This window comes from Phoca vitulina, unplaced genomic scaffold (genome assembly GCF_004348235.1).
Source record: "Phoca vitulina isolate PV1807 unplaced genomic scaffold, GSC_HSeal_1.0 scaffold65, whole genome shotgun sequence".
Classification (NCBI taxonomy): Eukaryota; Metazoa; Chordata; class Mammalia; order Carnivora; family Phocidae; genus Phoca; species Phoca vitulina.
Window position 1 is genome coordinate 2878973 of NW_022589768.1, and position 27252 is coordinate 2906224.

General features: G+C 52.0%; 1 protein-coding gene across 3 annotated transcripts in view; it reads right to left on the reverse strand.

Annotated features, from left to right (window-relative positions):
* Window positions 1–12083: 12083 nt before the first annotated feature.
* The window catches only part of EFL1 (elongation factor like GTPase 1), a 135766-nt gene continuing 120597 nt past the window's right edge, over window positions 12084–27252 (reverse strand). For 2 of the 3 annotated variants that reach the window (XM_032391840.1, XM_032391839.1), the window contains 2 exons: window positions 21046–21230; window positions 12086–12847 (listed from right to left, as the gene is read on the reverse strand). In XM_032391840.1, coding sequence (XP_032247731.1) covers window positions 12659–12847; window positions 21046–21230 — 374 coding nt within the window. In that variant the 3' untranslated portion in view covers window positions 12086–12658. Of the gene's footprint in view, window positions 12848–21045; window positions 21231–27252 lie in introns of all 3 variants that reach the window. The other variant, XM_032391841.1, reaches the window with a different exon arrangement.

The following is a 27252-nucleotide window of genomic DNA, read 5'->3' on the forward strand; positions in this document are numbered from 1 at the left end:
GGGGGGGGGGGGGGGGGGGGGGGGGGGGGGGGGGGGGGGGGGGGAAGCGTCGTGTGCGCCCCTGCTGGCAACTGTGGGAACTGCAAGAGGCTTTCTGCCCTCTGCTGTCTTGCAGTTGAGTGCTTCAAGTTGACAGCTTCCTCTGTCCTCTCTTTGCTTGATGCCACCTCTATGTTCTAGAGGAAGCAGCGTGACCCAGCTCTGCCGCTCACGCACTTCCTAACTCAGGCCACCCCCTGACGCGCTCCTTTCCCAGCTCTGCGAGCCCGAGCCCCGCCCCCCAGCCCTACCCTGGAGCCCGTACAAGCGAGTGTTCGGGAAGGGCCTCGCACCTAACAGGGACTCGCTAAGTATTTGGTTTTTACCCTTTCCTGATTTTTATCCTTCCAACAAATTAGTGGGGGAAACGCTTCTGTCCGGTCTTCGTTTTATAGGATAAGGCCCAGCTTGTTTGGGGAGTTAACCACTCACAATGCTCTTATAGGGCCACATGGCTGGAGCCAGCAAGAGCCCCGCAGGGGCAGGCGGGGCGATATGGCAGGGCTCCGGCAGAGGGGAGCTGAGAGCGCGGATCCAGGGGCTGGGCTGGGTCTGCATCCGGGGAGGAAGACCCCACAGGCACACGGGGGCTCCGGGAGGCCCTTCCAGGCTCCGTCACCGCAAACTGACAGTGTCTAGCAGTTATGAGCGGGCGTCACCAAACCAGACTCCAGAGGCAGAGATCTCCGTGAGGACGAGCCCGGGATGGCTCTTCAGTTAAAGAAGAAGCAGTTCTATAGGGTCCAGAAGGAACCTCTCAGAAGGGGGCATAAGAACAACTATTCATCAAATGTGCTGTTATAGTAAGGGTATTATTTGGGAGCATCATGAACCAATATACTCTCATCTGTGGTAATATCTAGTGCCAAATCCAGTAGACGCAGGTCACGGAGTGTGTTCTGGGATGTGGGGAAAATACCCCTAGATACCCTGTGGGGTTTAGGGCCTGGGCAGGGACGAGGAAACTCTTCCAGACAGGAAGAGGAAACAGAACTCCCACTATTTCCTCTCGATGGGCCAGGGAAGGGCAGGAGAAGCAGTGGGTCGGACCCATGTGTCCCCGCTTCCCCAGGACATGGCGGGGGTCGCTGAGAAATGGGCTGAGGCTAGTGCCCTGCCTTTGGGTCACGACTCTGGGAAGACTCTTCCTCGCAGGGAGCTCTTCACATTGACATGGAACAGTCACACCGGGCGGACACAGAGGCTCAGTGTGGGAAGGGAGAGCCGAGGCCGGAAGTAGGGTTGCCCGGCAGCCAGTGCGTGAGAAACTCGGGTTGAGATGCAGGGACCTGGCCTGGTAAGGGGTGAGGGGACCCCCCACAAAGGCCACAGAGGGCATATCTTAGGAGGGGTCAGGTGGAAGGTGCGTCTGACTCTCAGAAGCCATGCAGAACCGTGGAGAGCTGGGGTGGGACAAGTCAGCCATCAACACAGAAAACAAACTTCAGGTTGATCACCGTTCCCGGCAGACAGAAGCCGAAGTAGCCCACAGACCAAGCATCCTCACCCGTGCCTCTACCTTCCCCCCGGTTCCCGCTCCCATCCTCCCTCAGAGCAGCCACACTGGCCTCCCCACAGCTGCCATGCTGCCTCCAGCTGAGCCGCAGGGCCTTTGCACATCTCCTCTCCTCCCCTCAAACTTGGCTCCGTCGGTCTTCCTGCTCAGTCACTTGCCCCTCTTCCATCCTCTCTTTTATAGCACTTGTCATTTTTATTCGCTTGTAACTTTACATTTATCTTGGGGTCTCCTTGCCTAACACCTGCCTCCCGCACAGATTATAAGCAAACTAGAGGTATCACACCAATTTAGAGTCAAATACTTTAATTTGCGTCTCTAGAAAATAAGGACACTGCCCTGCTGAACCAAAATACTGTTATAACACCTCGTAAGATGAACCCTAATTTCTTTATCACCTTATTCTCAGGCTGCATTCAGATTTCCCCAAGAGTCTCCAAAATGTCTCCTGCGCTCGGTCCCCTGGGCCCAGGATCCAATCAAAGTGCTCACACGGAGCAGCGTGTTTTGAAAACCATCTCAAATGTCATAATTCAGACCATATGTTTACCAACATGGAGCAGGGAGAGTGCCAGACGCCTCCCATTCACATCCCCTCAACCCTGGTCCCTTTTCAAAGCTGCCTTGCCCTGGACGGGCGTGTGTGTCCAGGAATGAGCAGCTCCGTGGACCCCGCCCCCTGCCCCGGACGTTCCAGAAGCCCAAGGCAGCCGCACCGAGGGGCCACGGCTCGCACTCCAGAGGAGCAGACCCATGAGCCACAGGGAAAGTATTTTTTCTCGAAAGGATGCCAAAGCCTGCCTGGGAAATCCTGCCCCCACCCAGGACGGCACTGCCCCCAGGCGGCTCTGGGGCGACCCTTGAAAAGCCATCCACTTGGGCAGCAAAGTCTGTCCCGCGTTCTGGGCCACAGTGCGCACAGGCGTGTGTCCCCGCACCGCGTGGGGGAAGGGCTGGGGCGTACCCGTGAGCTGGAGGTGCTGTGACAATTCTTTCTCTGTGTATCTTGATGGGCATTTTGTGGTTTTCACACTGTCTTGGGACAAATAGGACTGTGGTTCATAGGACCCCCCTGGGGCCAGACACTCCTGTGAGCTGTCGGCTGTTGAGCGACAGGCCTGGCCCGTCCCCCCGGGAGGCAGACACTGCCAGGTGTCCCCCGGGTGCCAACACCAGCCTCAGCGGAGAATTCCTCTTCTAGCTCTGACACAAGGGACTGGTTTGAAGAGCCAGGAAAGTTCCAGAACCAAGTACGGGAGCTAAGAGTTTCAAGCTTTGGGAGAACCTCAAACCAGGCATTTCAGCGGTGCTCCGGGGGGGCGGCGGGGGGCCTGCTCACTGCTGGAGGGAGACACACGGCGGCCGCCCGGCCAGGTCCATCCTCCCTCTGTGCCCGAGCCTGGCCTCAGTGTCTCTAGGAAGCAGCACTGTTGCCGAGAGGACCGATGGGGCATTTTCCTCCTAGAACTGCTGGCCTGTGACTCCTTCCTGGAGGCCCCCCCATGGGGCACCCACTCCCCCACTCTTCCCCCTTCCCTCTCCCACCCTCGCCCCCACCCTCGGTCTAGGCCTAGGCCTCTGGCCCCTCAACCCCCACGCTGACCTCAACTCAAACGGCCCCCACCATGCTTGTTGCTGTCACCCCTTCACTCAGGTCCCAGGAGGGCGGCATCACAGAGGCTGACAGGAGACCCCAAGGGCCTGGCTCTGACTCTGGCCTTGGCCAGTCCAGCTCTAGGCCCTCTTACCCGGAAGCACAGGGGACACGGGAGATGTGCGAAAGCCCCAGCACGGTGCCCGCAGGCACTCTCGGGGGGCCCGGTGGGATGTCCCCCCTCCTCCTCCCTTGTTACCCCGCCGGGGTGGTGAGGGCGGACAGCCCACGGAGGAGAAGGGGTGACAAGGCAGGTCTGCTCACTCTGCTGGGGGCGCAGGGGGGATGCCCCCCGTGGCGTCCAGAGCAGAGGGCTCACCTGGCCTGGCCTGGCCATGCCCAAAGGTCCCTTTCTCAGTAGAGGCTTTTCTGACCCCCAGGAGGTCAGGGCCTGGGGCCTAAAGTCTTTCCCTCAAAGGCACTTGCCCTAGATGGCTGGCACGCCCTCCTCCCCGACCTGGGACGTTCCGTTTCGCTCACAAGTACCTCCCGAGCTCCTGCCACACACCTGGGACACGGCTGGACCTCAGTACCTGTTTCTTAGCTGAACAAATCTCACTCCCGATCCTTCATTCTCAGTGGACCACCTCCCTCTCCCTCTCTGCCCACAGCCCACGGCCCACCCACACTGAAGAGTCCGTGAGAGGCGGACTCTTCCACCCTCGGTCCCCTTCACCACACCCCCAGGTCCTGCAGGGTCGCTGGGCCAGCCTGGGAGGGCACCAGGCTTGGGGGGGGCGGGGCAGATGCAACTAGATTGGGTGAATTTCTTGGAAACAATGTGTTCCTCATGAAGGACACGAAGTGTAACGTTTCTGCGCAGCTCGCTTGGTCTTCTTGGTCTGACTGAATGCACGCAGCCTCTCTGGCTGTTCTGTGACCCGCCGGGAGACCAGCAAGCGGACGCCTCGTGGGGGATCCGCCGGCCCGAGAGCCTGAGGCTCCGTTCCGCCCCCGGTTAGCTGCTGACCTTTAGGAGCTTAAGCTCGGTGAACCTTAGACCGGCACCTGTAAATGGAAGTATAACCAGTACATATCCCGTTCAGTTAGGGGGCAGCCTGGCATGGTGCTCGGGAGCATGCGGCCTGGGGCCCGGGCTCGACTCCCAGCTCTGCCAGTTGCGGGGCCTGGGGCAGCTGGTCCCCTCACCTGGAAGACGCGTACCTGCCGCAGACAATCGTCACGAGGCAGGAGAGCACCTGGCACAGAGTAAATGATTGATGGTTCTGGAGGATTAGCTGTAAATTGCTTGGCGCAGTGCCCAGCCCCTGGGGGCTGTTACCGTAACGGGCTCGCTGGCTCGCCGGGGCGTTTGGCGTCAGCCTCTCTGTGCCGTGCCCGGGAGCACAGCTTCTGGTCCCACTCAGCCCGTCTCCACCTGCTCAGCCCCTCGGTCCAGCTGCCTCAACCGCAGCTACCTCCAAAATCCGAGACAGCCGAGCTCGACAGCCAGTGTCTGCGGCGGGAATGATGGTTTTCGCCACCAGTCTTCAAAGTCCAGCTGTGTAGATGGAGATAAACAGAGAAAAACTAATCGTGACATGATCGGTGATGCCGGACCGCCCTTGATTCCACGTGTGAGCGTACTTTTCAGTCGACAGTGAGACGCTGTAAGTAGGGGCAGGTTTGGCCGGGTATTTTCCTATTTGGCGAAACATGGTAGCTCTCTGGTCATGACCCACGGGGAAAGGAGGTGAGGCCTCCCCTGGGCCGCTCCGGATCCAAGCATCCGTGCCACCTACCGCCTCTCATCACCTCCATGACTCGGAGCACCGGAGAGCAGATTCCAATTGTCAACCGTGAGCAGTAGGCCACCTGAGAAGCTCACAGGGCCTTCCCTGATAGAAGAGCACGGCGATGACACGGCGATGATACGGCGATGAAACATGTCAGGTCCCCCTGACTCATAACTGCCTGCATGCCAACCTCTGTGTGATGTTTGAGCGAGGTCTTTCGCCAGTCTGCTCAGTTTCCTCATCGATTGGAAGGCGCCATCTGGGAATCACGGTGTTTAACTGGGGTAATCATAGAACGTGCTCGGACGGAGTCTGGCACACAGTAGGAGCTCAAAAACTAGTATTTCTTCTCCTAACTTTTGATATTGTCATAAAAATGCTGAATCATCTTGGGAAGGAGTAAGTATATTATGAACGAGGCAGGCACCCATCTTGGAAAGAATCCCCGCGATGCTCCGTAGCCTCAGTGGGCTCTTTTCGTGCCGCCTGTGCAGAACCAGGAACAGTGTGAGGGCATCTGTACTCTGAGACCTGTATTTCTGGTACATAAATAATGTAAAAACCCAGAGGGAAGGTGACCAAGGGTCACTGCATCCAGTGAAAGAATTAGTAATCAGTGTGTGTGTGTGTGTCCCAGAGCCTGTAAGATTTGGAAAATGTACCATTTATATACAAGGGGAGCTGCACCAGGCCAGACCACTGCGGAGGAACAGAAGGACCCCAATCCCTCTGCTTGCCTAAGACTCTTGGCTCTTGGAAAGGGGCCCCCGATTTTTCCTTGAAGTTCCCTGGGACCATCTCCAAGGTGGGGTGTCCACGGTATGGAAATGAAGCCGTGACCCTAGAGCCCAGGGTGCTGAGCCTGAGGGCGTTCTGGGCAGCAGGGGATTCACTCCCTCCCACAATGCCCTTCGCACCAGGAGGGACGGGGGCACACTGCCCTCTCCCCCCAGGGCCTGGGAGATCTAGCAAGGCAGCTTCTTCCGGGTTTACTCACAACCTGCAGTGGGGTCGTGGGAGGCTGGTCCAGGAGACACATCCGAAGAGCAGATCCCGGGTGGACTCAAAGCTGCTCCTTTCCTTGCCACGGTCTGGGCCAGTGGTCCTCAAGCCACAGAGTGCGTGAGAAGCGCTAGAAAGACAAACGGGGCCACCCCCAGGTTCTGATTTGGTAGGTCTCGGGTGGGCCTGTGAATTCGCATTTCTCACTCGTTCCCAGGTGAGGCTGCTGCTGGTCCAGGGCCTGCTCCAGGCCTTCGTTACCGAAGTAAAGTGTCTGCCCAGACCCTCCTTCTAGAACAGGAATCTTGGGGGCTGGGACATGTGCATCTAAGTCACCTCAGTTACCCCCCTGTTTGCAGATGCTGGGAGCTTGGTGACGAGTCAGCAGCCGGCTGGGGGCGGGGGACCTGGATATGGTGTGCACGTGTGCAATTCTGGGAAGCCAGCAAAGGGGCTGGGGTGTGCAGGGGGGACACGGGGCGTGCCGCCCGAGCGGGATCTACAGCTGTGGGTTCTCAGATGTGCTCTGCTGACCCCTCAGAGTTGCGTGGAGTCTGCCAGGAGCTGCAGCGTGCTCTTGGGGTCAGGTCGGGGGCCTCTCTTCCTCCCTCCTGCCTGCCATCCGACTGCTTTCACACTGGAACTTGCACACTGGGTTTCTTCTGGAGAGAGCGCTCTGGTTAAAAGGAGGTCAGAAGACCCCAGGGCTGGGGGGACTCCACGCGTGCGCATTTTAGGCTGAGCAGACCGTGCCCTTAGGTTTCCCTACAGAGGAGAGGTACACCTGGGAAGCAGGACAGGACCGAGGCTATGTAGCCAGGCCTCGAGCGACCAGGCCTCAGGACCAGGTGTGTCGCCTGGCCAGGTCGCCAGGAGGCAGAACCGAAATGTGGTCAGGGTCCCAGGAGGCTCGAGGACCCCGCCTCAGAAGTTGGGCACAGAGCTCTGGTGACTTCCCAGCCCCTCCACCTCCCACGGACTCTCAAGGGCTCCTGTCTTCCCCTCCGTGCCTCTCCCAGCTGGCTCCAATCTCCAGAGTCCCTGTTCAAATTCCCGAGAGACCCTATGTCCTTGACCTGCGAGTGCAGACACGGGGCTAGGAACGGCCCGCTCCCCGGACAGGTGCATCCCGGCCCTTTCCCTTAACAGATGCTGTAGGGGGCGGGGGGGGGGGGGGGGCGCACGGGCCCCGGGGCTGCCCTGTGGGGTGACCCGGCATCAGACTGACCCCGCCTGAGGTCACAGCCGATCTAGTGCGTTCGACTCGGCCTGTGAGATGCTCCGTGCAGCACCAACCACGTCCCTCCCCAACACTCCCACTTCACTGTGGACACCGAGCCACTCAAGCCCCCGGCAACCAGGCCACGGTGCCCCGAGCGACCGGCCAGGATGACCGAAGAAGCTGTTTCAGCTCCTGGAATTACCTTTTTCTGAGCATCAAAGGAATACCTGTTGGATTTGCAGAAAACCTTGATAGAAAATCACAGCGCAGAAAGAAAAGGCCCTCTGTAATGAGGGCCACCGAGGGAGGAGCCTGGCAGGTCTGTCGCTGGGTCTCCAGGTTTTTTCGGAGCGCTAACGATGTACACGAACATCATAAATACGTGATAAAAGTGGATTCAGGCAAAGTAGAGAATCTTGGGATTTCATGCCCTTAAAGGTCTTCAAACGTCCAGGGGTGGCTGTCGGTGACCCCGCTGGTCTCTGGAGCCACCGCTGATGTAAGCAGGTCTTCACCATGGACGCTGGGATTCCTCCCTTTGGGGGCTGTTACACACAGCCTCGTGTGGATGTTTCTGTGGGAGAAGTTTCTAGAAAGATGCCCGGGCTACATGTATGCCCACTGTACCTTCTAGTGCGGATTCCCAAACTGGGCACGGCCTCTTCTCAAAGCTGCTTGTCCGGGTCAGACCGCAGCGGCCGGGGGGGCCGTTTCCCTCTGGCGCCCCGTCTTCAAGCCTCACCCGGCTGCCGGCTGTGCGCGGACTCCATGCAAGCCGCCATCACCACGTCGTCCCCCACGTAATGGCGCTGGTGGGGGGGGGTCTCCTCAGAAGCTCGGGGTATGAGAAGGAGGCAGACCCGGCTATTTGTAGGGGATTCTAAGGGACGTTCTGGTGGAGAAACATATAAAAAGAAGGCAGCAAACACGATTGGTTGAGTAACAGGAGGAGGTAATAATTTTGAGTCCACTGGTGACGGCCATTTGAACCCAGCCCAAAGCCAGGCCTCAGGGACACCCGCCTGGTCCTGCAGCGAGCTGGGTGCCAGGGAGCTGATTTACTCAAGACTCCATAAAACCCCGGGACATAAAGGCCCACTGCTTTCAGACCTGTCATCAACAGGATGACACAAAGAGGGAAAGACAGAAAAGAAAGAAAATCCAGCTCTATGAGTCCGGCAGGAGCGTGGCCCCGTGAATGGTGGCAGCGGCGGTGGGCAGGGGCCTGGGGCCCCAGAGAACGTGGGTCTGACTCTGGGCCTGAGCGAGACCCCCAGGACCCCCTGCAGTGTTGGCCAGGGGGAAGCTGCTGGTGAGCAGGGCCATCGGCGCAGGGCTCCCCTTGGGCAGGGCGGACAAGGGCTCCGTGAGGAAGGCTCTGTGCACGTGACCTCAGCAATAGCCACCTTTTCTGGGGGACTGGAACCAGCTCTTAAAGAGAGAAGGCCGGGGACAGTCTCAGATGTCAGGGTGCTTCTGCCGGGTTCGGAGAAATATTTGACCAGTAACCACCACATTTTCTGTATCCAACTCCATTCCAAATGCTAAACGCTATTTATCTGGAAGGGCTGAGTGGGGACGGGGGGTGGCAATTTTAAAAGCACCCCAAAGCTGCTGCAAACAGCCAAATGAATTCATCTCCAGGTGACATTCTCAAAACGTGAAGTTGTTTTCATAAAAGAAAACGACTTTGGAAAAGGTAGCATATAAAATGAAAAGTGTGCACATTGTCAGGGATCTCATGTGATGGGCAGAACAGAAAAAGTCCCTAGCTCTGAATTTTCTAGATATACTTAAAAAATTAAAATAAAAGGGGAGTAAACATTCTTAACTGGACCTCTTATAAGGTCACTTTTTTTTTTTTCCTAGAATTAGGGCAAATAAAAAAAGAAACATCTAAATCTGATGTTCAAACAACTCTGTCCAGCGTGATCCAACCCTCGCTCCTTAAAAGCACATTTATAAGTGCCCCAGATCCCCCGGCTGGTTCCTCCCTTTCTTTGCTCCTGCTGGGCCTGAAAGGCCCAGAGCTCCTTCCTCCGTCCAGCAGTGTTCTGTCCAGAGTGAATGTGGATGCTCTTTCTCAAATCAAACAAACTTTTTGGTTGGTTCTATCCTGTGACCTTTCATGTCCCAATCCTAAAATAACAACGTACACATGTGGAAAGACTTACGAATTTTTTTTTTTGAAATGATCATTAGGATTTTATTACATCATAAACTCAGCCTATAAATTTTCTACAACTAATCACTGAAAAGAGAGCATGATTTTTTTTCTTTGTATCTCTATTTTTAACTTTATTATTTTTTTCAGACTTAAGAACTTCTCTATTATAAGGTGGAAGATCATCTCAGCCAGACCCAGAGACCTGGCAGAGATATGCAAAGCCAACAGGCTAATGAAGTAATCCCCGAACCAAAAGCTTGCACCTTGAGGGGTTGAGGTAGGTGAGCCCGGGGAGGGACTTGGGTGGAATATGACCGCCTGGCCCTCTGGAATTTCCTTAGGAATGCCAGGCCCAGAGGATGGGGACGTGTGGGTTGGAAGAAACTCCATCCCCTCCTCACAATCAAGCCTCCTTCCAGCCCCAGGCCAGGAGTACCCAAGTAGGGAGAGGCCTGGACCCTTCATTTCCTCCCTTCTGCGGAAGCCCTCGCCCCCCCACCGCCCAGCTCCTCTGGTAGGAGCTACTCTGCCTCTCTGGAGTCTGCAGCACGGGGCTCCGCTGGGAAGGCAGAGACACGGCAGGGGGGCGCCTTCCCATCTCCTTCCCGGGTCACCAAGAGATGCTCAGTGCTGTAGGCTCTGGGTGCGGAACAGGATCAAAACAAAGGCTCGGTGCCCCCCTGCTCTGGTTCCCATGCTTTGATTGGCCTTCATAATCTTGCTTTTAGGATCTGATCTAAATTCTTGGCTTTTATCATTAATCTTATCTTTTTTTGGGGGGGGGGCCTGGCTTAGAAAATTTAAAATGCTCTTTGCTTTAAAAAAAAAATGGGGTTAATTTGACTGCTTCACAATGGAACACCTTCTCATTCCCAGATTCAATCATCTATTCCCCTGGAGGGCTCTGGCTCTGGGACGAGCTGCCTGTGGCCGTGAGCCTTGTTTGTTGTAAGACAGGAGAGGAGGAATATTCCCCATTCAGGTCCCTATGCTCAGTTCCAAGTGCACAAGTTCACCTCATTTCTGAAATCAGTTATTTTTCTAAACTTAAAAGCCATAAACTGAGCCATTATATGATTTTGAAACTTGGACACTGTTAGTAGCTTTCCCTACTAGGTTGGAGACACAGAATATAAATGTCATAAACATAAAGATGCCCCGAGTCCTTCCCTCTGCCACACTGAGGCTTCAGCTTCTACTGATGATCCCAACTCACATCAGGCAACAATCCCTGGAGCCAGTTTGATGCCCTGGGGACAGGGCTGACCAAGGGGCGTACCCGAGTGAGGAATGGGACCATGGGCTGTGCACTTTGCTCTTCCCAGGCCCTACTGGATTTCCTTATTCCTACTCCATCCAACATGTGTGAGATTCAAGTAATTCTGTGTGTGCGTGTGCGTGCGTGCATGGGTGTGCACTCTTCTCTACACACACACACACACACATACACATACACATACATATATCTGTGTGTGTGTTTATACAGTGTCCCAAGGACCATAATGGGATCTGGGTATGTTGCTTCAGCTCTATGAAAACCCTGACCCAAGAAGCATGTCCCTTCCCCGCCTCTCTCCCCTGGCCCGCCGGGGCTCCGGGGTTGGCGGGGAAAAGGCACTATGCTGACGTCGCCTGAGCAAAAGGACGGCTGCCCCTGGACCTCCAGGAGTGAGGGTCCTGGTTCTGTGGCTCCCCACCCCCCAGCCGTCCTCACGGCTGCCGAGGCCCATCTACAAATGAGGGCGAGAAACCAGTGCGTCCGCGAGAGCGAACAGAACGGGCGAACTCCCACCGAGGCAGGGTGTGGGCAAGGCGCTGGGACACGGACACAGCCAGACGGGGTTTCAGTGACGGGGGTCCCACCATGAATCGACGGGGGAGGGGTGGGGGGGCAGATGACTCACACGGCGGCTTAGCTTATCCCTTGGCCAGCCTCTCCCCGGTGACTTTACTGCTCATGACCGTCTCCCTCAAACACGGAGAAAGGAGGCGATCTGTCAGCCCGGCGCCCTCGGCCCCCACACCCGCACATCTGGCGGGGCCGACAGAACTGCAGAAGGAGCTCCAAGTCTCCCGGGTCGTGCCTCTTCTATTACACGCAGCGGGTGCTGATAAAGGGTAGGGTCTAAGAATACTCTTTACAGCACATCTGGCATCGTGAAGGATGTTATTTACAAATGCTATAAATCGACGTGTCAGCTTTTCCTGCGCTATCAAAGTTTTCAAGATAAGCCAGTACGTGGAGTAACTCTCCTAAGTTCAAACATCGGTACTTCTTAAGCTTAAACAGATAGTCAATTACCTGGTCACATTTTCTTCAACGTCCGGGTCAGTCGGACTCAGACTCGCCCAGCCAGTCCAGCGCCTGACCTTTAGAGATAAAATCTGTAACTAGTATTAAGACCTAGTTTATTGACCTAGTTTATTAGGGGGGAAAAAAAAAACATGGCATTTCGAAAACAAAGTCTGGCCTGATCATTTTATGTGTTTTGAAAAAGAATCTTTCCTTTAAGTGGCTATAAAAATTATTAGTGCAACATCAAAAATTACAAAATCTATTTTTGGCTGAATCGCATTTGCTCCTTATATGGAGAGCTCCCTGAAGGACGCAGCCGAGGAGATTTAAGAAAAATATTTGCAATAAAGGCAATGATCTCGTCACATGGGCTAATATCCTTTAAGACTAAGAGGAAGCAGCCAAGGAAATTACAGAAATTATTTTTTTCTTCTAAAGCAAAGGTATAGGGCATAACTGTCCTTAACACCTAGTTGAACACGGGCAATGTGATTCAGGAGGGGATGTGAGACAGAGGGTGAGGCCAGCAGCACTCGGACAGGACACTGTTTGGCCACACAGAACACCCGGAAGAAGGTCCCTGTGACCGTGCCCGGGTCAACCAGCCAAAAGGTAGGTGGTCTCTCGAGCACGTGGTCTCCTCCAAGTGATGGAAGGATTCCACGCCGTGATGCGGGCATGAACCGTGAGCTACGTTCACGTGGAGAATCCGGTCAGCAGCGTGACGCCGGGCAGAGGTGTGGCTGCTCAGCGTGGGGGTCGCTGCCCCGGCCAGGCACCCAGCTCACTGCCAGGGGGTCACACACGGGGTGGGGACAAGTCGCTGCTGCGTCGTTTGTAACGTCTCCCCGCATACCAGAATCAATCAAAAAACCACTTTGGAAACATGTTCTCTGACACCCTCTTCAAAATATTTGTAAGGATCAGCTTTATTGAAAGTGAACGCGCAGAGAGAAGGCGGCATGGAGGCGTCTCTCCAGGATCAAGCCCTGGCGTAGGAAGACAAGAGCGCGCCGGCAGTGGAAGTTACTTATTCTTGCTGAGGGTTCTCTGCTTCTCTGCGTGCTCCACGATCTTCTCCTCCACGTACAGACCCTTCCTCTTGCGCACCGCGTTCATGTACTTCCGGGCCTGGTTCTCGGAATCAGCCTTTTCGCCGAAGTGCAAGTACTCTTCCTCGGTGGTCGGCACCCAGAAGGGGTCGCTGGGAATGACCTTGGAAGAGAAGGGGACAGAACATGCTGGGTCAGGCAACTGTACTTTCATTTCAGACGGTCTACCAGTCTTAGCTGAAGGGTAACAGTGAAGCAATGAACAGCTTGCTACAAATGGTAACAAGAATGAAGACTCGCAGGAGGTGGGAACGAAGGGAAGTGGGATCGGCAGAGCCGGGAACACACACACCCCAGAGCCGTCACTTCACACTAAGGAACAAGGGAAACTCTTCGTTTTGAATAATGTCATAAAAAATCCCTTTCACGAGGATGTATCTGGGTACTGGGGTCTTTTCACCAGTTTTGCCTTTGTCCCAGCAAAGCCCGACACACGTAAGCCCTTCTTGACGACTCAGCCTTTTGCTCCAAAACTCAGTGCTGTGCCTGGTAGGCCGGACCGCGCGGCTCACATATCTTCCCCGGACGAGAGGCAGACACAGGCAGCTCCCTCCCTCTTTCCTCTGGGCCCACGGCTGTTCACCACCCCGCCAGCGAGGAAGACAGGTCTGGGGGCGGGCACGCTGAGGACACTTTCTCTCTGAGGCTGCCGCTGGGGGGGAAAGCAGCCGAGGTGGAGGGGGCTCCATCGCTCTGTGATGACCAGCAGCCAGGTCATGATGCCCACGAAAGTGCTGACCTTGGACACGGACACCTTTCCTGAGGTCCACGTCCAAGGGACTGACTTCCAGGACAGGACAGAAGGGTGGGGGGACGGTTTCCACTCCCGATGGTTTCCCTCAGGCAGAGAAAGCTCCACGAGCCCAACACTCGTAGCCTCTCTCTGCCTCCTCAGCCCAGAATCTGACTGGTAAGTGTGAGAGGTGGAAAGAGACTTGGGGAGCATGGCCTCTTCCTCCCCCTCCACCAGAAGCTGCCCCCGGAGGCACACGGCCTGCCCTGTCCCTTTGTGCCCTTGACAGCGGCCACCCGCCCAGGGCTCCTGCCAGTCCAGCAGGTCTCCTTCTGGAGCATGTACCCGGCGCTCAGAACCACCCGCGCTCAACACCACATTCTCCACAGTCAGCTTCACCAGCAATGAAGGTGAGAGTCTGACATTGATGTGCCTGATTCTTTTTGTTGTTTTCTCTCGTTTCTCAATTAGGGGAAGGAGGGGGTGGTATTTATTAAGTGGCCTCAAATCCTACACTTTTCAATTTAAAATACACAAATGAAAGAAAAATATATTTTAAAATAGTTGCTCTTCCATTTACAATTGTACCAAAAGATTTCATTTTGTGTGGGCCTCGGACATGGCCTTCTGAGGTTTGCTCAGCTTGCTGGCCAAGACTCTAGAAACTACAGAACACTTACAAAAGAAATGGAGGAAGACACAAAGAGATGAAAAAACATTCCATGCTCATGGATTGGAAGAACAAATATTGTGAAAATGTCTATGCTACCCAGAACAATCTACACATTCCATGCAATTCCTATTAAAATACCATCGACAACTTTCACGGAGCTGGAACAAATCATCCTAAAATTTGTATGTAACCAGAAAAGACCCCGAATAGCCAGAGAAATACTGAAAAAGAAAAGCAAAGCTGGTGGCATCACAATTCCGGACTTCCAGCTCTATTACAAAGCTGTAATCGTCAAGACAGGATGGGACTGGCACAGACACATGGATCAGTGGAACAGAACAGAGAGCCCAGAAATGGACCCTCAACTCTGTGGTCAACTAATCTTTGACAAAGCAGGAAAGAATGTCCAGTGGAAAAAAGACAGTCTCTTCAACAAATGGTGTTGCGAAAATTGGACAGCCACATGCAGAAGAATGAAACTGGACCATTTCCTTACACCACACACAAAAACAGACTCAAAATGGAGGAAAGACCTAAATGTGAGACAGGAGTCCATCAAAATCCTAGAGGAGAACACAGGCAACAACCTCTTCAACCTTGGCTGCAGCAACTTCTTGCTAGACATGTCTCCAAAAGGCAAGGGAGGATGGAGAGGGCCCTGCAGATAGGAGGCCCCCTCCTCCCTCCCCACCCCACAGCCACACAAGCCCCCTCCTCACGGGCAAGGGGAGGCAGCTGGGAAATGGAACAGTCACCTGGGCAGCCATCCACAAAGACTGTCTACACTGCAGGAGACTAGTTTTAAGCTGGTTACTGGCGCCCTCCCCTCTCCAGCTGGACAATAAACCCATCACAGAATGTAAAGAAGCTATATGTTCTTAGCAGGTCTGAGGGGCAGTGGCGAGTAAGTGGTTAATCCTGCTAAAAAAGTGACAAATTTTATAAATAGCAAGAAATGAGCTACTGAGTCTAGACACACTAGACTCAGACTGGCCAACTTCAGACCAGAGTCCTTGTTTCAACAATGTAAGACCAGAAGTTTCAAAAGATCTCATTTTGTGTGGGCCTCAGGCATGGCCTTCTGAGGTTTGCTCAGCTTGCTGGCCAAGACTCCAAGGCCTCCTGCACTCACCTCTGTCTGCTGGAGGCCTCCTCTGGAGACCTGTTCCAGACCACCCCTCCCGTGGGCTCAGGTGCCCACCCTGTGCTGGGCCCTACAGAACAGCCTCCTCGAGGCATCAGTTCGGAAGAAAAGATGCTGTTTTTGGACCGGTTTACCCAGAATTCATCTGCCCACGGTGAGAATGGTTTTTTGCGATCCCACAGCCTGAAGGGAATGGACTTTCGAGTTCATGGGAAGGCAGGCACCCAAGAAGAAGAAGAAGAAAGAAAAGGGAAAAAGGGCCCAGAAGGAAAGAGCCTGGGGAGCTCCCTGTCAGTCCCGTGCCCAGCCACCACCAGGATTACGGCCGGCAGGTGGGAAACACTTGCTGGGCGCTACTGTGATCCTAACAGAGTGCTCCTCACCGCGGGTGAACCCTGGTCCGCCCCGCGGGGTGGCCTCAGGGTCACGCAGCCAATCCCGAGCTCGCGCTGACACGCATGTACCCCAGCACTGGCTGGGATATTTTTCTTTCTGTGCCTGTTATTAGCTCCTTTTCTTCCTTTTTCATAGAAGGGGCAAAACATAGAAAGAGAAATTATGGGATTGCTGACTTCAAAGGTTTCCTCGTGGAAAATGCCTGTAATCTTATCTCCTCTATTTTTTGAAGCACTTTCTCTCAAAAGCTCTTGATTGTAAATTATATGGTGTGATAGAACACAAATGAAAGAAAGTGCCTTGGAGTGAGAAGCCAGAACTCAACAACTGCGTTATTTCTAAACCTAGCTATGGGGGGAAACCAAGACAGCCAGAAACGATCAGATCAATGACATTTAATTATAACATCGTTTTCAAGACTTTCAAAGATGTGACGCTTTTGGGAAGAGGATCAGGACAGGTGGCAGGGGGATGACAGAGGACGGCACCAAATTCTTGACTATGTTCTTCTTTAAAGTTATTAAGAGACGGACTGTTAATAACAAACTAACGAAGCCAGAAAGTAATTTTTTTAAAAAACCACTATTATTAAGTATGTAAGATTTCTGGCCTTTTTTTTTTTTTTTTTTAATTGAGAAAGGAGACTGAAAAAAACCATCGTGGTTTTTCACATTAACAAAAATTGCCCATTCGGTAAAAACTTGATGTTGTTACACTAGCTGTTCCTAAATACCCATTCTCGGATGGCACTGGCTGATAGGTGTTTCGGGAGGGCATCCTTAGGCTCGGGGCGAGGGGGCTCACTTCTGTGAAGAGCCAGAGAGAAAAGAGTTCAGACGGCAGGCCGCATGGTCCCTGGGGCAACCACTCTGCTCTGCGTGAAAGCTGCCGCAGGAAACATGTACACGAGCAAGTACGGCTACATGCCAGTGGATTTTATTTACCAAAGCAGGTCATGGGCCATACTTTGCTGACTCCTGATCTAGTCAAAGACGACCTTTCCCAACCTCCTTGTTAGGAGGGCATGATCGAATGTGACCACAGATTGGTTACGGGCAATGGGACATGTGCAAAACCCCATTTGTGTCCCTGCAGGGAGGGAGCATGCCTCCCTCTTCGTGGCTGCAATGCTGGGATACAGGGGTACGGTGTGGGGCAGAAGCCAAGTGCTGAGAAAGGCAACAAACCAGAGGACCCCGGGCTCCTGCCCGTGAGCCCCTACCATCCCTGGCTGCCGCCCCAGATGCAAAAGAGAAACTCTGCCTTATCTGAGCCACTCTACTCCGAGATCCTTTTCACAGAACAGCCTACCTGCCTATTTGCAATTAGGAAATAATGAAAACTTGACAGATTTTTTTAAAATGCATTTTATAAATCCACTGTCAGGGTTAAGTCCGACTGTAAGGTGATGGTGTATTCTCACAAACAATAGACTATACGAATTCAAACATACAATTCCTCCAATCACGATGCCATTACACCCGCTGTGAATACCTGCTTTGGATCTTATGTGCAGAGAACCCCAGGGATCACTAACTACACTCTCTGTTCTGATCAAACACAGGATAACCCGGTCCTGTCAACAGCGCGGGTCAAGGCCATCGTCCCGCGATGGACGACTCATCATCCCTAAGATGCTCTGGAGTGTGAGCCGCAGGTTCTAGAAGCAGTTTCCACAATGGCGGCACTGATGAAAAAAGTGTCACTGCTTCAAAGTGGGATGAATCCCTCCTCGGTTCTAAGTATCGTTTAGCCGCACTGCCCTGTAATCACACGTCTGGTCCCTAAACCACGTGGCAGAGGACTGTCGTGATGTGTTTCATTAAGAACATCATGAAAACGTATTTACACTACAGACGTGGTTCCTCAGAAGCTGCTTTGATAAATCCACTCCTTCTATTTCTCACTGGTATGTGTTCTTATGCACAAGCTGAGTGCCAAAATCCGAAACCGAAAAGGTCAAAGTGTGGATAAGGGGGAAATTACTACCCACTTCCATTCGGAAATGAGCCAATTAAGGTAAATGTTTTAGAGCTCCTGTTTTCTACATAATGAAATGTAGCAATGACATCTATTCAGATATAAACCAATAAAACCACCAAAACTTCATTTAGTTTCTAGACAAAGATACAAAACGCAAGAAAAATTTCACAGTAAATCTCTGTTAGGATGGAGATTGTATTGACAAAAAAAAAAAAAAAAAAAGGAACATAAGTGAGAACAACAGTAACTGTGGTTCCATTGAGCTTTAAGAATGTGAGTTCTTTTAAGGAGAAGCAGACTCACACATGTGAGTCTGGATTAGCAGCTTCACTTGTCTCAATTCAGGTGACTGGAACTGCCCGACTACAATCTGCCCCATCAAGTCTGTTTCTCTCAAGTGTCACCTTTCTTTACTCTGCTGATTGACGTGACTATAAAATTCATTTTAAAAAGGAGGTTCTCCCAAGGGGAACCCTCCTACACTGTTGGTGGGAATGCAAGCTGGTGCAGCCACTCTGAAAAACAGTACGGAGGTTCCTCAAAAAGTTGAAAATAGAGCTACCCTATGATCCAGCAATTGCACTACTGGGTATTTACCCCAAAGACACAGATGTAGGGATCTGAAGGGGTACGTGCACCCCGATGTTTACAGCAGCAATGTCCACAATAGCCAAACTATGGAAAGAGCCAAGATGTCCATCAACAGATGAATGGATAAAGAAGATGTGGTGTATATATACAATGGAATATTATGCAGCCATCAAAAAAATGAAATCTTGCCATTTGCAACAATGTGGATGGAACTGGAGGGTATTATGCTGAGCGAAATAAGTCAAACAGAGAAAGAAGTATCATATGATCTCATTGATATCAGGAATTTGAGAAACAGGACAGCAGATCATAGGAGAAGGGAGGAAAAAATGAAATAAGACAAAAGCGGAGAGGGAGACAAACCATAAGAGACTCTTAATCTCAGGGAACAAACTGAGGGTTGCTGGAGTGGTGGGGGCTAGGAGGGATGGGTGGCTGGGTGATGGACATTGGGGAGGGTGTGTGCTCTGGTGAGTGCTGTGAATTGTGTAAGACTGAGGAATCACAGACCTGTACCCCTGAGACAAATAATACGTCATATGTTAATTAAAAAAAAAAAAAAAAGAGGTTCTCCCTCACGTACCACACTCCCCTTTGTGACCTGTGTTGAAACAGGACCCATCTGGCTGATGGAGGTGAGAGAAATAGGGGAGGGGGTTTGGCTGGAGCGGTGCTGAAGGAAGAGCCGGGGACGGGCCGCGGGGGCCGAGAGCAAGCCCAGGTGAGCGCGCACCAACGACGGCCCACAGCATCGGCCACCAGGCCACCTGCTCCACACGCTTTATCTCGGGGGGACAAACTCAGCAGGCTGCGCACTCAGCCCCAGCGAGCGGCGGAGCTGGTATCTGAAACCAGGAGTGGCCCACACCAGAGCCAACGCCCCTTCCACCAAGCCATGAACCTCCAAGGGAAAAGTGGGCGCTGTGAAGTTACTTCCATTCCCTGTAAAGTGACAACAGAAACTGCTTTCTTACACCAGCCTTTCTACTTACATCCAGTAGTTAAAAAATTCTACTCTGGACCCGAGGCCGTGACTGGACACGTAACAGCGGCTCCCGGCCTGTGACCTGCACTCGTCCCCTGCACTCCTCCCAGCCGCGCGAGCCTCTGGTCTCACCTCTACACGGGTCCCCCTTCAGGGATGCTTCAGGAAGCCTGCTCTGACCTCCCCCCCCGCCCCGGGTTACTACTTCCCCTCAAGTGAAAAAAGCAAAGTGCTCACGATCGCCGTGTGCAGTGTTGATTACGGATAAGGTTTGCTCTTCACCTACCTGTACCTACACTGACAGTGAGGTGTTCTCATGAGCCACTTCATCCCACAACACGCGAAAGCCAGAGAAACCCTGAGCCCCCACAACGGGGACTGCAGATGAGGTGACGCAAAGGAATTGAAAGCTGTCCCTGGCAGGAAGCAGACCTGTCCCCTCTAAATACAAGTATTTTTCCCCCAGAAGAAAAGTTCCTGAGAGTTTCACTTCCAAAATGTCTGTGATTTTCCTTTAAAAATCTATCTTCAAGTGTTGGAGAGGATGCGGAGAAAGGGGAAGCCTCTTACACTGTTGGTGGGAATGCAAGCTGGTGCAGCCACTCTGGAAAATAATATGGAGGGTCCTCAAGATGTTAAAAATAGAGCTACCCTATGACCCAGCAATTACACTACTAGGGATTTACCCCAAAGACACAGATGTAGTGAAAAGAAAGGGCACCTGCACCCCAATGTTCATAGCAGCAATGTCCGCAATAGCCAAACTGTGGAAGGAGCCGAGATGCCCTTCAGCAGATGAATGGATAAAGAAGATGTGGTCCATATATACAACAGAATATTACTCAGCCATCAGAAAGGATGAATACCCAACTTTTACATCAACATGGATGGGACTGTAGGGGATTATGCTAAGTGAAATAAGTCAAGCAGAGAAAGACAATTATCATATAGTTTCACTCGTATGTGGAACATAATAGTGTGGAGGACCACAGGGGAAGGGAGGGAAAACTGAATGGGAAGAAATCAGAGAGGGAGACGAACCATGAGAGACTCTGGACTCTGGGAAACAAACTGAGGGTCACAGAGGGGAGGGGGTGGGGGATGGGGTGACTGGGTGATGGGCATTAAGGAGGGCATGTGTTGGGATGAGCACTGGTGTTATATGCAGCTGATGAACTGTTGACACCACACAAAAACTTATGACGGACTATCTGCTGGCTAACTGATCATAATAAAAAAAATAAAAAAAAAATAAAAAAAAATAAAGTTGCATTCTACACAGAAAAAAAAAATCTATCTTTGAAGGGAAACACAGGATTGAATGTTCTAAGTCTTTTTTTTTTTTTTTTTTAAAGATTTTACTTATTTGCGAGAGAGAATGAGAGACAGAGAGCATGAGAGGGAGGAGGGTCAGAGGGAGAAGCAGACTCCCCGCTGAGCAGGGAGCCCGATGTGGGACTCGATCCCGGGACTCCAGGATCATGACCTGAGCCGAAGGCAGTCGCTTAACCAACTGAGCCCCCCAGGCGCCCCTGAATGTTCTAAGTCTTAAATTTTACATGCAGTAAAAAGAAAGAATGAATATGTGCGTGTGTGTGTGTGTATCACAGGCCACCTGTGACCCAAGGATCGTTCACTCTGGACGACAAACAGCCACACGCCTTCTGCTGCGCCACTGGCGGAGGAGAGCCCCAAGAAGGCGACCTGGCGCGGGAAGCCCTGTCTGCGCGGCCTGGTGCCGAGGGCAGGCAGCACGTGGGGACCCGAGGGGCAGGGAAGGGGATGCGGGCTGTTACCTCCCAATGGCTGAACACCAGCTGCGGGCTGGCCAGACCGCTCGTCCGCTTCCTGATCTCATCCGCAAACCCGAAACTCTCGGCGACAGGCAGCGCGGCCTTGATGATGAACATGTCTGTCCCTTCTTTCATTTCTTCTTGGAGCACTCGGCCTTCTCTCTTGGACAAGACAGCATAGACCCGACCTGCAAAGCCACACCGCTTTTAAATGCATTGAGCTGCCGCGTCTAGAGCCTCACAAAGACCTGATTACTCACGCCCCCGGAACAACCCACTGGTGAGTAACTTTGTTACCAACCAGCTGGGTGTACAAAAGCATGAACACTTTTTTTTTTAAGTATTTAAAAGTACAACTATAAAAAATTAGAGACATAAAGGTAACAAAAGGTGAAACCAGCCCAAGCGGCATGACCCAAAGGGCAATCCCCCCAACACGGCACGGGAAGGGGGAGACTTTGCAAAGAACCTTCTGATAGTGTCACCCATGAGCGGTCTCTGGGCACGAAATCCAGTGAGGTGAGTGTGATTGGGCTTTGTAAACATTAAAATATCTTAATAACCATGAGACGTTATTAACAGGACGGTGATAGCATAAGGCTACTTGGGCCTAGGAAGCAAGCAACTGGCACAGTGACATTTTTATATCAAAAATGAAAACCACACACATAGAGATGCGTGCTCATGTTTTTAAAAACTGCTAACATGTAAGTGGCAGAAGTATTTTATTTCCCTGAAAACGGATGGTCCTTGGCATCTTTAACAAGTCTGATAACAATGTCTCCCGCCACATCCCAGGAACACCAGCAAATCCTCTTGGCTAAAACTCGTATTCCGTCCTTCGGCCCAAGGCTGCCTGATGCTCAGAAGGGAGAGGTCTCCCCCGGGGCTCCTGCAGGAGCACCTCGGGGCACAAGTCTTTCAACTGGTAAGCAGGACAGACTCTGCAAAGAACAGAGACCCAGCATCACACACACCTGTGAGGAAGCGGCTGGGGCCAGCACTCTGATTAAAGCCTCCCACTTCACCTACCACTCAGAAAAAGTGGTTTTAAGGGTGTAACTGATCTGGGAACACCTTGTCCTTAAAGGTTTACAACACTGTGGCTGAGCGGGGCGGTTCTCTCCTCTGAGCACCAGCACGGGCCCCGGCTCTCCCTTCCTGGGTGCTGGGGGGATGACCTGGGTGCCTGGCCCACCCAGAACTGCTTGCTTCCAACAAGGAACTGAGGACCCAGAGCCAGCCTTCTGACTGTGAACTTCTCTGACTCAGATTTCCCCCTGGTGGTGGGGATCAGGAAGGACCAAGGCAAACAAAAGGCAGGAGGCCCATCGCGTCATGTGGCGGCCTTAGGAATAAAAAACCCCTGAAAACTCTAATGGGTCTTTCTCAGCTCCAGGTTTAGCTGAAAAATCAAACCACAATTCTTTTAGTGCTGAACGGCACAGCCTTCCCCCTACTCTCCCCCACCACCTCCCACACTTTCTGCTCCCTTCCGTTTCCTGAGTGCTCGGATTCTCACTTGGTCAACACCTGGGCTCTACTGCTGGCCTGGGCTCAAGTGGAACTGCTCTGTTGACCTGTCACCGTCACTTTCTGATGGCAAATGTCCTTTTCCCATCCTCTCATGATTTCTGTGTAGCTGCAAAACTACTGACCCATGCCGCTGACGGCTCTCCCCAGCGTCAGCACCGCCCCCCTCAGACCCCGGCCCTATTCAGGGACTGATGTCCCCCCACGACCACTCGCTGAGGCTCCGCTTCTCTGAACTCTCCCTGCGGAGACCTGATTCGTTTACCATTTGTGTGCGTTCAACACGGAGGCCAAGCCTGAGCTGCTGAGACTGTCCCTATGCCCAGTCCCCCCACCCTGTCACCCTCCAGCCCCACGCTGACCACGGAGCCAGGGCACCCCCACCGTGCAAATCCAGCCTGAGATGAAACACCGTCCCTGCCCGTTGTCCACACTAGAAGTCTGTGTTACAGAAACAGAAGAGAGGGTCAGAAGGGAACGGAAGGGTCAGCAAGATCCACCAGAGAGAGCTTCTGCTGGCCCTGCTCCAGCTCACCTCCTCCATGTGGTACAGGCCATGCCAGGGCCCTTCTCCCCGCTGGGCCACTCCCCAGCCCCAAATCTGCTCCCCTCTAGTTTCTGTTAGCTCCAGTTTCTATCACACAGGACAGTGTCATCCCTGTGGCACAGACCAGCCTGCAAGCTCCTCAAGGACGGCTATCTGGCGTCCTCTTCTCCGCCCCGAATACCCCCCATCTTTCCGTGACAGGCCCTTCACTCCCTGTTCCATCCTGACCCTTTCCTATCTGCGCCACCATGACCTGCTCACCCTGCTCTTGGCATGGGGCGCCCAGAACTGAACACACCCATCTGGGGATGATCTGGAAGCTCTGAGACAAGCACAATGACGGTCTGTCTCCTAGAAGCCGTGTGTACCTGCCTGGGATTCCCAGCAGGGGAGAAAACCCTAGTACAACAGCCAGCATGTGTGAACGCGTAACCTTGACCCAGCTAGCTCATTCTAGAAAAGCTTTAGGTGGTTTGCAGAGGTAAATACGAAACAGCGGGGTGGGGGTGGGGGGGGAGATCTACTGAGTGACTGGAGCGGAGACCGCAAGGGGTGGACCAGCGGGGATGAGCCCCGGCTGTGCTGAGAGGCCCCAGCTCCTCCCCTTCCTTCGGGGATCATGCCGGCAGGATCGGATCAATAACTGCAATGGAGGCTGAATGTAATTAATCGTGTAATTTTGAGCCATGCAATTTTAATTCCACTAAAACTAAATCCTAAAACTGGGGCACAGTGATGGATCACCGAACAGAGGAAAACAGCTATAAATAGAACCTTCCAAATACATGTGGCTTTCATGACAGGTGCGTCCAATGCCTGGACCCTCTAAACCTGCCACCGCTCTCACTGAGATGTTATGGCAGCCATACCCAGGAGGCCTTGCGAGCATTTGGCCTCTGCGAATACTCCAACTCCCCTTCAACACGACGTCTGCTCCATTATACCTCAGTCACCTGTCCCTGCGCCCAAAGATCACGTGTGCCCCGCTGTACTGCATGCGAAGCACCAAGAGGCAAGCACCCATCAGGGGAAAAATGGCAACAAAAAGGTTAATCAATAGGGGCGCCTGGGTGGCTCAGTCGTTAAGCGTCTGCCTTTGGCTCAGGTCATGATCCCAGGGTCCTGGGATCAAGCCCCACATCAGGCTCCCTGCTCAGCGGGAAGCCTGCTTCTGCGTCTTCCCCCTGCTCGTGCTCTCAAATAAAAAAAAATGTTTTAATAAAAAAAAAAAAGTTAATTGATGGAAACAGGTTGGTCAGGGCTGGTCTTTGAATGACTACACCATAAACTACCCCCCAGCCCAAATTCAAGGCCCTCTGGGGCTGCAGCAGCGACCCAGGACGTCCAGCTCCAGGACTGCCAGACCCGACAGCACATAGACTGAGCGTCCAGCCGAGCAGGAGTGCTCACCACGGCGGCGCGCATCCGAGGTCCTCCCACTCCGCGTGTGCGCGGTCCTCCAACCCCAGCGCGCCTCGTCCCACTGCACGGTCGCATCCTTTTCATGAGTTAAAGCCCGTTCAGAATCACCTGCTCCACTGAGTCTTCTATGGGATCCCGAGATCAAGACCATCTCTTCACCATCTGAACCTAAGTTGCTCTTGGATGGCATTATATACTCTCGTATATATTTTCTTCTTCTGTAACAGGGCAGCAAGACTGGTCTGTGCACTCCACAGTCGTTCAAGCTGGAAGTTTGGCAATTAAAGGTATGATTTTTTTTTTTTCAGAATTTAGGATAGGAAGCAGCTGTTCAGAGCAATGTTTTCTCTTACAGTAAATAAACAGGAAACAATGCGAATTTCCAATTTGGGGATGATGGGAAGTAAATTATAGCATAACAAGTTGATGGGATGTTATGCAGAGGTTAAAATGAAATCCGTGAATACTAAATAGCCAAATGGAAGCAGCTTATAAAATAAATAAATGTAAAAAGCAAAACATCACACTCCTTCTACCATACGGTTACAGCTATGGAAAGTGTACTATTATGGACAAAGATTGTAAAACAAAGTGGAAAACGACACGCTGATTTCCAAGGAGGAAGATTTTTCTTTTATCTTGTGGTTTCTGTTATTGCTGGTAACCCTTGTGGTGTAACTTCAATTAAAACACACATGCCGAGAAATCGGTGGGCACTTCTGATTCTTATAAATCAGGTCACACTAACCCCTTTCCCTTTTGTTGCAGAGCAAGCAGACTGCTAAATCAAGCAGATGTGGTTGACAGGATGCAGATGGGCCTCCACCAAACGTGAGCTCCAGTGTGTTGTGGACACGGCGGGGAATGTGGGCTCTTCTACGGAGGAACTCAGCCCCGAGTCTGCAGGAAGTGCATGTCAACAAGTTGTCCCCCACCCCCAGCAAGACGGGTCAGCACCCTGATTGCAGCTCTGTGTCCTTACGATGGTCACCAGCAACCCACGGGTTCAGAAAGCATGATGATCAAATCCAAAGTTGACAGGAGGCTGGAAGGCTAATTAATACTGGGACAGAATCAGGATAACTAGGTAAGGACCCACGCTCAACAAGACACAAGTTCCTGTGAGTAAATGCAAGGTTGCACAGTTGGCTCCAACCAACCCACCATCCAGGGTTAGAGGGAATGCTGAGCAGAAGCTCCTATAAAACCAAGTGGGAACGAGTCCTCTCTAAGCCCCATCGTGGTCTTCAGTGCTGTGCTATAAAGAGAGCCAATTTCACACTTAGCTGCTCTAACTGCAACTTATTCCATCCATCACGGCCCGTTTCAAAGAACTATCCCTTTCAAAAAGTCTACCCTGTTTCGAATTTTGCTAATCCCAATTTCTCATAAAATTTCACTGGAAGACCGTATTTATTCACTGGATTCAACCGTGTTGTGCTTTCTCTTTCATATAATTAGGCTTTGTCACCTAACTCATCTCTCAAAGCAGGAATTATGCTTAACAGTAAGCATCTATACACGTCCATACATTTTTGTTGAAATGAATTACGAGATGCTGATGAAACGTAAAAAGAACCCCGTGTTTGGAAGGGAAGAGGTTTTTAAAAGTAAACAGTGACACTTATTGAGACTGTTTCTGATACGTTAAGGCACGTATGTTCTCACAATGTGAGCATTTGTCCCTATGGGTAAAAACACAGGGAGGACTGCAGTCGCCGATGCGTGATTAAAACTCTAGAGCTAGCAGAAAAAGTTATTTTTCATACGTGAAGTTGTTGCCAAAGATAAAAACCATGAGGAGCCAAGAATGAAAGAAGCTGCCAGGTTAGAAGAGGGAATATAAAGACAGACAGCTGAAAAACACAAACAAATTTCACTGTCCCAAGTTAAAAGTTATAGGCGAAGGCGCCTGGGTGGCTCAGTCAGTTGAGCATCTGACTCTTGATTTCGGCTCCAGTCATGATCTCAGGGTTGTGGGATTGAGTCCAATGTCGGGCTCTGCACTGAGCATGGAGTCCACTTGAGATTCTCTCTCTCCCTCTCCCTCTGCCCCTCCTGCTCATGCTCTCTCTCAAGTAAATAAATAAAATTTTTTAAAAATCTAAAAAAAAAAAGTTAAAGGCAACTTTCATGGGTAAAAAATGAGAACAGAACCACACCTTTAAGAAAGCAGAGTTTACAGGTGAGGAAGGCCATTTTCTTGGGATCATTTCCCCAGGTACAGTGATTCTGAGATGACTATTTTTCCACAAAATGTCCTAAACTGATCATAAGTAATTCTATCCATTTACAGAAGGATTTCTTGTTTTAACGGTCTGTGTAGAAAGAATTAAGTTTTTAAAAGAGACTAAGGACACTCATTTTGCTAAATAAAAAAGACTTGAACTTGTCTTTTTACTCGTGCCAATTCCTGGAGAATTTAGAGCATCCGCCAGCAAAGCCTGGAAGATCCCTGAATATCTAGGCAAGGAAGCAAAAGGCCTTGGGAACATAGAGGGCTCCTCATTTCTTGTTCCAGATGAAGGCGGTAATTCAGAAAGAAGGAAAATACAGAAAGTCAGCAGCTGGCCGTACTGACCTTGGGTACTAGAACGTGGCCATCACTACCGAAGAACCTCTCAAAGCACTGAGAAAACGGACGTAAGAGGAGGCCCTCACCTCTAAGCAGCTTCACACTGATGAGGACTTCATGCTAATTCAGGAGG